This window comes from Pagrus pagrus, assembly GCF_965226575.1.
Source record: "Pagrus pagrus genome assembly, chromosome: 18".
Taxonomy (NCBI): domain Eukaryota; kingdom Metazoa; phylum Chordata; class Actinopteri; order Spariformes; family Sparidae; genus Pagrus; species Pagrus pagrus.
In genome coordinates this window covers 26,678,070-26,690,811 of record NC_140202.1, presented here as the reverse complement: position 1 = coordinate 26,690,811, position 12,742 = coordinate 26,678,070, and the positions used below count along the sequence as shown (strand labels likewise).

At 43.6% G+C, this 12,742-nt stretch overlaps 1 protein-coding gene across 5 annotated transcripts in view; it reads right to left on the bottom strand.

Moving 5' to 3' along the window:
- Nucleotides 1-12,742, bottom strand: part of syne2b (spectrin repeat containing, nuclear envelope 2b) — a 115,962-nt gene that overhangs the window by 65,244 nt on the left and 37,976 nt on the right. For all 5 annotated transcript variants that reach the window (XM_084380669.1, XM_084380672.1, XM_084380670.1 and 2 more), the window contains exons 56-59: nt 2,215-12,675; nt 1,113-1,352; nt 604-759; nt 40-281 (exon numbers count right to left, since the gene is read on the bottom strand). In XM_084380669.1, the coding sequence (XP_084236795.1) occupies nt 40-281; nt 604-759; nt 1,113-1,352; nt 2,215-12,675 (11,099 nt within the window). The remainder of the gene's footprint in view (nt 1-39; nt 282-603; nt 760-1,112; nt 1,353-2,214; nt 12,676-12,742) is intronic.

Genomic DNA, 12,742 nt, shown 5'->3' with positions numbered 1-12,742 from the left:
AATCAAGAAATTAAAATTAAACCCAAGATGATAACTCACTTTCTCACAGCGTCCAGTTCTGCTGTGAGTCTCTCCAGTGTGTTCTTGGCTGCTTCGGTCTGTCTGCAGTAATCAGTCACCACCTGCAGCTGGGCCTCTTTACTCTGGATGACAGCAGCTGCATCCTGAACCACAGTGTACCACTGGTCCTCTGCAAGCTCCAGAGCCTCCCTGTTCTCAGCATCAGTTTCTTTCATCTGAGAGAGCAAGGACATCTGTGCCTGGGCAGTCTCGTGGCACTCCTGTACTCAGCAAGCAAAGGAAACACACAGAAATTCAAAGCTTATAATTTTATCTGATTATTACTAAACACACATAAAATGATACGAGTGATTTATTGCAACAGTAACAAATAGGTGTTGATGTATTTTATACTGCCAATGGGTGCTTGTTTTTAATATCCACCTTTGGAGCAGGCTGGCACAGATATGCAGTGTAGATGCCATTGCTGGAGGCACTTTGACATTATTACCTATGCCAACCTGCTGTCCAACTCCAAGCTGCAGCCATAAAATATTATTAAGTTCTTTAGTGAGTCATGCACCCTGTCACTTTAAATCGCACCTGAGCCTCCTCCAGCTGCTTGGTCATGGCTGTTGGGTTGAGTTCAGCTGGGTGGTTCTTGCAGCTCAGGACTCTCGACACCAGCCTGCTTAGACGGATGTCCGGATCACTGGTGGATTTAATCAGAGCTTCTGGAGTATCTTCCAGCAGTTTACCCTGAAGACACAGCAACACATCAGAGCCCAGAGTCTCAAAATTTCCAGTTGAGGCCCAGAATGGGTTTTGGTGAGGTCAAAGCATGACCACAGTTCAACTTGCTACTAAATTATTTTTTAATTCCATGTAACTTGACCCCATAAAAGTAGGAAGTAAAAGTTCCTTGTATTAAAAAAAAACATGCCAATTTTTGGCAAATCACTGTGTATGTGTCGATACACAGTCAAATGCAAAAGGGAGGATGTAAAAAAGACAACGTAATGTGAAAACACAAGCTAGATTCAAACCAACAATGCTGACATGACATGCTCATAATATTCCTGACAATTTTAAGTTTAAAATAATCACGATACCTCAACTTGTTGACTGTTGGGTCCTGTCCCTATGAGTAGCTGTACTACTGTGAAGATGCCTCCCATGGCAGATTCCTCTGGCTCCTCCAAAACAAGTTTCTCAGTCTTCACAACAGTCGCTCCGGCTTGAGCGTTGTCCTCCTGATAGGGAAATCCTTCCACCTGGGTTACCTCACCCCAGGTAATGCTAGATTTCTGAAGTGTTGAAGGTTTTGGTGAGATCTTGTCACCCTCGTCAACCTGCACCCATTGTGAAGACAACACGCTGTATTAACGCAGGAACAATTCTGACATACACTCCTGATCGTCTACTGTTTCTGTTGTGCTGAGAACAGCACATTGTGAAACAAGACTGTCCCATTTGAATGATACGTTTTCTCTGGAAGTATACCAAGCATTACCTTGACTTGTAAGAGAGTGAGAACATGTATGTGCATGCTCATATTGCAACCCTGAGGCACTACAGCCTTTGGTAGCACAGGTGTTTACGTCTCTGGCTTTTATTCTTTGTTTTGCATATAATACTAATAAAATGAAGAGCTTGTGAAAATTATAACCTTTTACAAAGCTTTGAAAGATACGCTGCCCAATCAACCATGCACCCAGTTAGTTGCAAGAATCTTAGGAAGCAAGTAGAAACAAGTAAGTCAAAGATATTTTTTCTCATTTTCACCTATCTCATTCTTTCTCACACTCTGTCTACTCTACGTGACTTTAAGTATGTAATATCATCTTCTATTGTACTCAGAAAGGTATGCTGCATTGTTAAACTGATGTTTCTTGATGGGTAAAAGTATAACAGTGTTTTCTTCTTCTTTTTAAAACTAAGAAATATCATGATGTAGAGTGGGGGAATACATTTGAATGTGGTAGGTATTAACCATGAACCAGTGGAGATGAATGTGGTATTAAGAGCACAGTGTTGAGCTACTTTGAATTTATTGTATACTACTTGATCTTTACTTGAAAAGTGTTTCACCAAAAAACTGCCAAAAATCAGTCTTTCCCTCAAACTAAACACAATGACCTCGATGTGAGCAGTCCAAAATAGTAACTTTAATTCAGTATATTATATGTAACAATCTGCGACCCCGTGTCTTACCTGTGGTGAATCCGCACTCTGAAGCCTCACTCCAGTGGTGGTGGTTGTTGCCATTGGGAGCGGAACATTTTGTATTTCTACTTTAACCATTGTCTCCCTTTCCATTTCCTGAATTGCCTTCTTCTTCCCCTCCGTCTGGTCTTCTTTCTTTTCTATTGCATCTAATGCGCTTTTCTCTGTTTGGGTTTTAGGGATCACACTGGGTTCAGACAGGGATTCAGTAAAGCTTTCTCGCACTTCTACTCTGGTCATCTTAACTGTAGACTCACGTGGTGACACTTCAGCATGTTTTTCATGGACAACCTGCTCCTTGACCTCCTTGGGTCTGTCCTGTGCGGTTTTGACGAGTTCTAGTTGAGTCCCAGTTTGGCTCGGTTTTAACTGGTCTTGTTCAGATGAGCTTATTATTACAAATTCCCTCCCTGGATCATGTGGCTGGGCAGCTGTAAGAATGGCAGAGGTAGGCAGACAAATGGAGTCACCTTCAGTCACATTGTCTTGCCTTTCAGTTCTGATTTCTTGCACTTCTACTCTTGTCTCAACTGCAGCCTTCTTGGGGTGAACAACAGCTGAAGTCTTATCTCTGTTTTCAGGAACTTTTTCACCCTGTATAGTAGTCTGAACCTCAACTTTCCTGGGCTTCTTTGTCAACACGACAGAGATGTTTTCCTCCTCCACAACCACAGGTATATTCTGTTGTAAAGCATGCTCATCAGCCTCCTTGTGGATTTTCTCCATTCTGACTGACTTTTGATCCATGCTCTTGGGTGCACCATCCACATCATGTGTCAACACTTTAGGATGCTTATCCTGCTGATCAAGTTGCTTAGTCTTTACTTCGACCATGGTCATCTTGACTGTATCCTTTTCTGGCTGAACAGCAGCTGAAGTCAGGTCTTTGTCGCAGGGGATACTTGTTTGATCTGCATCAACTGTTGGCGTCTTTGCTGTTTTAACAGATGTGATTTCGTGCTCCTTTACAGTGGCCTGTGTATCTGTTTTTACGATTTTCTCCATCTTAACAGACTTTTCATCCATGTGCTTGGGTACACCGTGCATACCATGTGTTGGCACCTTAGGATGCTCCTCTTGGGGCCCATGTTCCTTGACCTCTGTAGGTCTACCCTGTGTGCTTTTCAAGAGCTCTATCTTAGTTTCAGTTTGGCCTGGTTTTAGGATGTCTTGCTCATATACATTTATTTCTATGAATTCTGTCTCTGTCACATGTGGTTGCTTGGGTACACTGTCCGATTTCTGTTCTTGGACACCATGTTCCTTGACCACTTTGTGTTCCTCCTGTGTGTGAGTTTCAGTTTGGCTTGGTTTCACCAGATCCTGTTCAGAGAAGCATATCTCTATACATTCTGTCCCTACTTCATCTATGGGCGATGCCTTAGAGGCAGTAGAGGGTTGGGCAGAGTCTCTTAGAGCCATATTGTCTTGGCCATCAGTGCTGCTCTCTCGTACTTCTATTGTGGTCATCTTAATTGCACCCTCCTCTGGCTTAACTTCAGCAGAACTCATATCTTTGTTTTGTGGCACTCCTCCCCTCTGGATGCTTGTCTGAACAATATCTATGCCTTTCGCTCCTGAGACAGATGTGTTTTCCTCCTCTGGCCTGGTCTGTATGTCTATCTGTAGAACAGACACTTCAGGCCCCAAATGGATTTTCTTAGCAGACTTCTCATCTTGGCACTTGGGTTCATCATGTACATCATGTGTCAAAACTTTACCATGCTTGACCTGGGCATCATACTCCTTGACCTCTTTGGGTCTTTCCTGTGTAGTTCTCAAGACCTCCAACTTTTGGCTTGGTGTTACTGTGTCTTGTTTAGATGAGCTTATTTGTAAAACGGTTGTCTCTGCTTCACTTGGCTGCACTGCTGTAAAAACAGCAGTGGTGGGTTGTTTGGAGCCACCTTTAGCCACACTTTCCTGACATTTAGTAATACCTTCTTGCACGTCTACCCTGGTCAGCTTGGCTGCAGCCTTCTCTGGCTGAATATCAGTGCTACTCGTTTCTTTGCTTGGTGGTTCTGTCTTACATGGTATACTAGACTGGTGCATATCAATCATTGTCTGCCTTTCTGTTGTCTCTTCCAGGCTCTTGGGTGCATCGTGAACGCCATATGTTGATACTTTGGCATGCTCGTCTTTTACACCCGGTTCCCGGTACTCTTTGGGTCTTTCCTTTGTGGTCTCCAGGAGCTTCAGCTGACTCACAATTTCAAGTGTTTTTTCTTGCTCAGTTGAGCTTATTCCTGAAAACTCTGCCTCTGCCTTATGAGGCAGTGCCACAGCAAACACAGTAGATGTAGGTTGAGTGGAGTCACTGTCAACCACAGTATCTGCCTGAGGCTGATGTGGCTTTATCTCACCTGTCTGAGTGACTCCTGTATCAGGCAAATCGAGGACTATATATCTCTTCTCAGTCTCATCAGTGTTTTTCCATAACTCTTTAATATAGTCTGCCAAATTTGGTGTGTCAGTGGGTTTGGTGGAGAGAAGTGGCTGTGTTTGAGCCTGACTGTCAGGCTCTTCCCTGCTCTTTGCTGGCTCTGCAGTTGCAGATTCTGGGGAAAGTTTCAGACTCTTTGACTTTCTTTTGGTTGGTGAAAGCACACTTTTTTCAACAACACTAATTTCAGTTGTTGTAGTGACCACCTCTTCAGTTGAAGGTGGCTTCTGACTGTCAGGCTCTTCCTTGGTCTTTGTCAGCTTTGTGGTAGCAAATTCTGAGGAAGGTTCAAGACCCTTTGACTGTGTTTCGGTCGGTGATGGTTTTCCTTTTTCCACAACAGTAATTTCAACTGATTCTTTGACCAACTCTTGAGCTGAAGATGGCTTCTGACTGTCAGGCTCTTCCCTGCTCTTTGCTGGCTCTGCAGTTACAGGTTCCGGGGAAGGCTTCAGGCCCTTTGACTCTCTTTTGGTTGGTGAAAGTGTACCTATTTCCACAACTGTAGTTTCAGATGTTGTTGTGACCACCTCTGGAGCTGAAGATGGCTTCTGACTGTCATGCTCTTCCCTGCTCTTTGCTGGCTCTGCAGTTACAGGTTCTGTGGAAAGTTTCAGACCCTTTGACTTTCTTTTGGTTGGTGAAAGCACAGTTTTTTCAACATCAGTAATTTCAGTTGTTGTAGTGACCACCTCTTCAGTTGAAGGTGGCTTCTGACTATCAGGCTCCTCCTTGGTCTTTGTCAGCTTTGTGGTAGCAGATTCTGATGAAGGTTTAAGACCCTCTGACTCTTTTTTGGTTGGAGAAAGTGTACTTTTTTCCACAACAGTAATTTCAGCAATGTCAGTTGATTCTTTGACCACCTGTGGAGCTGAAGATGGTTCTGTACTCTTTGACTTTCTCTTGGGTGGTAGAAACTTAGTTTGTTCCACAGTAGCATTTTCAGCTTGCCTTTGAACAAATTCTGGGATCGCAGGATCATTTTCAGGTTCTTGTTTTGTTTCCTTCGACTCCACACCAGTAGTTCTTCCATGGGGAGATACTGACTCTGGAAGTGTGGAAACCTCAAGGCTCATTGACTTTTTCCCAGTTGATAGAACTTCAGTTTTAACAGGGAAAGAAGTGAATGGCTCTGAAACATCTAGAACAATGGGTGCTATATTCTTTGTTTCTTCAACAACAGTTTCAGTTTGCACTCTTGAGCCCAATGAAAGCTTCTGACTGTCGGGCTCTTCCTTGGTCTGTGTCAGCTCTGTGGTAGCCAGCTCTGGGGAAAGTTTCAGACCCTTTAACTTTCTTTTGGTGGGTGAAAGATCACCTTTTTCCAAAACAGTAGTTTCAGTAATTTCAGTTGGTTTCTGGCCATCGGGGCCTTCCTTTGACTTCTTCCTGGTTAGTACAGCCTTAGTTTCTTCCACAACAGCAGCTTTAGTTTGCTCTAAAGACTCTGTCACATCCTTTGTAGCAAGTTCTGGGGAGAGTTTCAGACCCTTGGACTTTCTTTTGGTCGGTGAAAGCTTACCTTTCTCCAAAACAGTAGGTTCCTTAATTTCAGTTGTTTTTTGACTGTCGGGGTCTACCTTTGACTTTCGCGTGGTTGGCATGAGCTTTTTATCTTTCGAAACAGCTTCAGTTTGTTCTGTAATGAATGGCTCTGAAACATCTAGAATAATGGTTGCTATATTCGTTTCTTCATCAACAATCATTTTAGTTTGCACTTCTGAACTCACTGAAGGCTTCTGAGTCTTAGGCTCTTCCTTGGTCTTTGTCAGCTTTGTGGTACTAAATTCTGAGGAAGGTTTCAGAGCTTTTGACTGTGTTTCGGTTGGTGATGGTTTTTCTTTTTCCACAACAGTAATTTCAGATGATTCTTCGACCAACTCTTGAGTTGCAGATGGCTTCTGACTGGCAGGCTCTTCCCTGCTCTTTGCTGGCTCTGCAGTTACAGGTTCTGGGGAAAGTTTCAGACCCTTTGAGTCTTTTTTGGTTGGTGAAAGTGTACCTGTTTCCACAACTGTAGTTTCAGATGTTGTTGTGACCACCTCTGGAGCTGAAGATGGCTTCTGACTGTCAGGCTCTTCTCTGCTCTTTGCTGGCTCTGCAGTCACAGGTTCTGGGGAAGGCTTCAGGCCCTTTGACTCTCTTTTGGTTGGTGAAAGCACAGTTTTTTCAACAACAGTAATTTCAGTTGTTGTAGTGACCACCTCTTCAGTTGAAGGTGGCTTCTGACCATCAGGCTCGTCCTTGGTCTTTGTCAGCTTTGTGGTAGCAGATTCTGATGAAGGTTTAAGACCCTCTGACTCTTTTTTGGCTGGAGAAAGTGTACTTTTTTCCACAACAGTAATTTCAGCAATGTCAGTTGATTCTTTGACCACCTGTGGAGCTGAAGATGGTTCTGTACTCTTTGACTTTCTCTTGGGAGGTAGAAACTTAGTTTGTTCCACAGTAGCATTTTCAGCTTGCCTTTGAACAAATTCTGGGATCGCAGGATCATTTTCAGGTTCTTGTTTTGTTTCCTTCGACTCCACATCAGTAGTTCTTCCATGAGGAGATACTGACTCTGGAAGTGTGGAAACCTCAAGGCTCATTGACTTTTTCCCAGTTGGTAGAACTTCAGTTTTAACATGGAAAGAAGTGAAAGGCTCTGAAACACCTAGAACAATGGGTGCTATATTCTTTGTTTCTTCAACAACAGTTTCAGTTTGCACTCTTGAGCCCAATGAAAGCTTCTGACTGTCGGGCTCTTCCTTGGTCTGTGTCAGCTCTGTGGTAGCAAGTTCTGGGGCAAGTTTCAAACCCTTTGACTGTCTTTTGGTTGGTGAAAGCTTTCCTTTGTCCACAACAGTAATTTCAGTTGGTCCTGTGGTCATGCGTGGAGTTGAACATGGCCTTTGACTATCAGTCTCTTCCTTGGTCTGTGTCAGCTCTGTGGTAGCAAGTTCTGGGGAAAGTTTCAGACCCTTTAACTTTCTTTTGGTGGGTGAAAGATCACCTTTTTCCAAAACAGTAGTTTCAGTAATTTCAGTTGGTTTCTGGCCATCGGGGCCTTCCTTTGACTTCTTCCTGGTTAGCACAGCCTTAGTTTCTTCCACAACAGCAGCTTTAGTTTGCTCTAAAGACTCTGTCACATCCTTTGTAGCAAGTTCTGGGGAGAGTTTCAGACCCTTGGACTTTCTTTTGGTTGGTGAAAGCTTACCTTTCTCCAAAACAGTAGGTTCCTTAATTTCAGTTGTTTTTTGACTGTCAGGGTCTTCCTTTGACTTTCGCCTGGTTGGCATGAGCTTTTTATCTTTCGAAACAGCTTCAGTTTGTTCTGTACTGAATGGCTCTGAAACATCTAGAATAATGGTTGCTATATTCGTTTCTTCATCAACAATCATTTGAGTTTGCACTTCTGAACTCACTGAAGGCTTCTGAGTCTTAGGCTCTTCCTTGGTCTTTGTCAGCTTTGTGGTAGCAAATTCTGAGGAAGGTTTCAGAGCTTTTGACTGTGTTTCGGTTGGTGATGGTTTTCCTTTTTCCACAACAGTAATTTCAGATGATTCTTCGACCAATTCTTGAGTTGCAGATGGCTTCTGACTGGCAGGCTCTTCCCTGCTCTTTGCTGGCTCTGCAGTTACAGGTTCTGGGGAAAGTTTCAGACCCTTTGAGTCTTTTTTGGTTGGTGAAAGTGTACCTGTTTCCACAACTGTAGTTTCAGATGTTGTTGTGACCACCTCTGGAGCTGAAGATTGCTTCTGACTGTCAGGCTCTTCCCTGCTCTTTGCCGGCTCTGCAGTTGCAGGTTCTGTGGAAAGTTTCAGACCCTTTGATTTTCTTTTGGTTGGTGAAAGCACAGTTCTTTCAACAACAGTAATTTCAGTTGTTGTAGTGACCACCTCTTCAGTTGAAGGTGGCTTCTGACTATCAGGCTCGTCCTTGGTCTTTGTCACCTTTGTGGTAGCAGATTCTGATGAAGGTTTAAGACCCTCTGACTCTTTTTTGGTTGGGGAAAGTGTACTTTTTTCCACAACAGTAATTTCAGCAATGTCAGTTGATTCTTTGACCACCTGTGGAGCTGAAGATGGTTCTGTACTCTTTGACTTTCTCTTGGGAGGTAGAAACTTAGTTTGTTCCACAGTAGCATTTTCAGCTTGCCTTTGAACAAATTCTGGGATCGCGGGATAATTTTCAGGTTCTTGTTTTGTTTCCTTCGACTCCACACCAGTAGTCCTTCCATGGGGAGATACTGACTCTGGAAGTGTGGAAACCTCAAGGCTCATTGACTTTTTCCCAGTTGGTAGAACTTCAGGGTCGGTTTTAACAGGAAAAGAAGTGAATGGCTCTGAAACATCTAGAATAATGGTTGCTATATTCTTTGTTTCTTCAACAACACCAGTTTCAGTTTGCACTCTAGAGCTCAATGAAGGCTTTTGATTTTCTGCCTCTTCCTTGGTCTGTGTCAGCTCTGTGGTAGCAAGTTCTGGGGCAAGTTTCAAACCCTTTGACTGTCTTTTGGTTGGTGAAAGCTTTCCTTTGTCCACAACAGTAATTTCAGTTGGTCCTGTGGTCATGCCTGGAGTTGAACATGGCCTTTGACTATCAGTCTCTTCCTTGGTTTGTATCAGGTCTGTGGTAGCAAGCTCTGGGGAAAGTTTCAGACCCTTTAACTTTCTTTTGGTTGGTGAAAGATCACCTTTTTCCAAAACAGTAGTTTCAGTAATTTCAGTTGGCTTCTGACCATCGGGGCCTTCCTTTGACTTCTTCCTGGTTAGTACAGCCTTAGTTTCTTCCACAACATCAGCTTTAGTTTGCTCTAAAGACTCTGTCACATCCTTTGTAGCAAGTTCTGGGGAGAGTTTCAGACCCTTGGACTTTCTTTTGGTTGGTGAAAGCTTACCTTTCTCCAAAACAGTAGTTTCCTTAATTTCAGTTGTTTTTCGACTGTCAGGGTCTTCCTTTGACTTTCGCCTGGTTGGCATGAGCTTTTTTTCTTTCAAAACAGCTTCAGTTTGTTCTGTAATGAATGGCTCTGAAACATCTAGAATAATGGTTGCTATATTTGTTTCTTCATCAACAATCATTTTAGTTTGCACTTCTGAACTGACTGAAGGCTTCTGAGTCTTAGGCTCTTCCTTGGTCTGTGTCAGCTTCTGTCTGTCGGGCTCCTTCATGGTCTTTGTTATATCCTTTGGAGCAAGTTCTGGGGAGAGCTTTAGCCCTTTCGACTTTCTTTTTGTTGGTGAAAGCTCACTCATTTCCTTTTCTGCAACACTACTTTGAGTTGGCCCTGTGACCACATCTGGAGTTGAGGACTTTTGACTGTCAAGTTCTTTCTTATTTTGTTCAGGCTCCACATCAGGTGATCTGACTGTCTGAGAAGTTGTAGAAGAGTCTCCACTCCTTGACTTTCTCCTGGTTGGTACAAGCTTCGTTTCCTTTGGCTCCACACCAGTAGCTCCAGCAAGGGGAGATACTGACTCTGCCACTGTGGACACTTCATGACTCTCTGACTTCCTCCTGGTTGGCAGAACATCAGGATCAGTTGTTACAGGGGCAGCTGTGAATGGCTCTGAAACATCTAGAATAATGGTTGCTATATTCTTTGTTTCTTCAACAACATCACTTTGCACTCTTGAGCTCATTGAAGGCTTCTGACTGTCAGGCTCTTCCTTGATCTGTATCAGCTCTGTGGAAGCAAGTTCTGGGGGAAGTTTTAGACCCTTTGACTTTCTTTTGGTTGGTGAAATATTACCTTTTTCTGAAACAGTAGTTTCAGTAATTTTAGTTGGCTTCTGACTGCCAGGGCCTTCCTTTGACTTCCTCCTTGTTGGTACAACCTTAGTTTCTTCCACAATGGAAGCTTCAGTTTGCTCTAAAGACCTCTGTCTACCAGGCTCTTTCATTGTCTCATCCTTCATAGCAAGTTCTGGGGAGAGTTTCAGACCCTTTGACTCTCTTTTGGTGGGTGAAAGATCACCTTTTTCCAAAACAGTAGCGCCTGTAATTTCAGTGGGCTTTTGACTGTCAGGGTCTTCCTTTGTCTTCCTCCTGGTTGGCATGAGCTTTGTTTCTTTCAAAACAACAGTCTCAGTTTGTTCTGTAGTCAATGGCTCTGAAACATCTAGAATAATGGTTGCTATTTTCTTTGTTTCTTCAACAACAGTTTCAGTTTGCACTCTTGAGCTCAATGAAGGCTTTTGATTTTCTGCCTCTTCCTTGGTCTGTGTCAGCTCTGTGGTAGCAAGTTCTGGGGCAAGTTTCAAACCCTTTGACTGTCTTTTGGTTGGTGAAAGCTTTCCTTTGTCCACAACAGTAATTTCAGTTGGTCCCGTGGTCATGCCTGGAGTTGAACATGGCCTTTGACTATCAGTCTCTTCCTTGGTTTGTATCAGGTCTGTGGTAGCCAGCTCTGGGGAAAGTTTCAGACCCTTTAACTTTCTTTTGGTGGGTGAAAGATCACCTTTTTCCAAAACAGTTGTTTCAGTAATTTCAGTTGGCTTCTGGCCATCAGGGCCTTCCTTTGACTTCTTCCTGGTAAGTATAGCCTTAGTTTCTTCCACAACAGCAGCTTTAGTTTGCTCGAAAGACTTTCGTCTTTCAGGCTCTTTAATGGTCTCTGTCACATCCTTCGTAGCAAGTTCTGGAGAGGGTCTCAGACCCTGTGATTTTTTCTTGGTTGGTGAAAGCTTGCCTTTTTCAGAAACAGTCGTTTCAGTAATTTCAGTTGGCTTCTGGCTGTCGGAGCCCTCCTTTGACTTCCTCCTGGTTGGCATGAGCTTTGTTTCAGTTTCAGTTTGTACTCTGGAACTCATTGAAGGCTTCTGACTTCCAGGCTCTTGCGTGGTCTCTGCCACCTCCTCGGCACCATGTTCTAGGGAGAGCTTTGTTCTTCTCTTGGTTGGTGAAAGCTTCTTTTCTTTCACAACAATTGGTTCTGTGACCACCTGTGGAGTTGAAGAAGACTCCAGGTCCTTCCTGGTTTGTATAACTTTAGTATCTTCCTCCACAACAGCAGCTTCAGTCTGCTTCTTTGAGCTGAGTGAAGATACCTCACTGTCAGGCTTCTCTGCGGTCTGTGTTTTGTCTTTGTTTGAATCCTCTGGGGAAAGTTTTGGTCTCATCGACTTAGTTTTGGTTGGCGAGAGGTTACTTTCTCCTAAAATAGCAGTTTCGACTTGTGTCATCACCTGTGCATCTGAAGAAGTCTTCCCATTCTTAGGTTCTTCCTTAGTTTCCTCAACCTCTGCATGATATACAGTCGTTTTAATCTGGGTAGCAATTGACTTGGGTTGCTGAGCATCCGTTTTTGTGATTGGTGCTGAAGTTAGGTTGGTCATCAGATTCTCTGCGTCGCCCTTGATCTGTTTTGTGACAGTAATATCTACGGACAAGTCTGGACTCTTTGATTCTGTACTGGTAGGTCCAAGCTTGGCTTGCCCGTCAACTGTGGTCTCAGTAATTGATTTAGTAATGGAGGATTTCAGGGTCTCATGCACTTTCTTGGTGAGTTCACCTGCATCATCAGTTGTTACAGAACCAGTAGTGCATGGTGTGAACACATTTGGAGTCACAGTGGCTATATTCTTTGTTTCTTCCACAGTAGCAGTTCCTGTACTGGGTGACACTTGGGTAATTATAGTTTTCACGACTTTAGGCTCAGACTTGCTCTGGGCGGGCTCTGTATCCACAGCCGAAGTCTTGGACTTTCTCCTGGATGCTACAGGTGTAGTTTTCTCAACACCAGATGCAGACTGCTCAGTGACCTTTTGGATCAGTACAGGTTCCTCAGCAGCAGCACTGGACGTACTCTGAGGTTTCAATTTGGTTGGTTCAACTCTTGTTTGCTCCACACTAGTAGTTTTTGTGTCTTCCACAACTGTCTCAACTTTCTGTAGTTCCACTTGTGTTTTCTCAGGTGAGCGCTTGTTTTTTCGTGGCGGTGCTACTACAGATGTCATCGTCTCCTCTAGGTTACCATGGGGGACCTCAGGCAGCTTTGGTTTACTCCTTCCATCAAGTTTCTTTAATGAAATGATGAAAATAGCATTAATTACTACAGGGTTGCGTGCAATATTTAATGAGTAATAT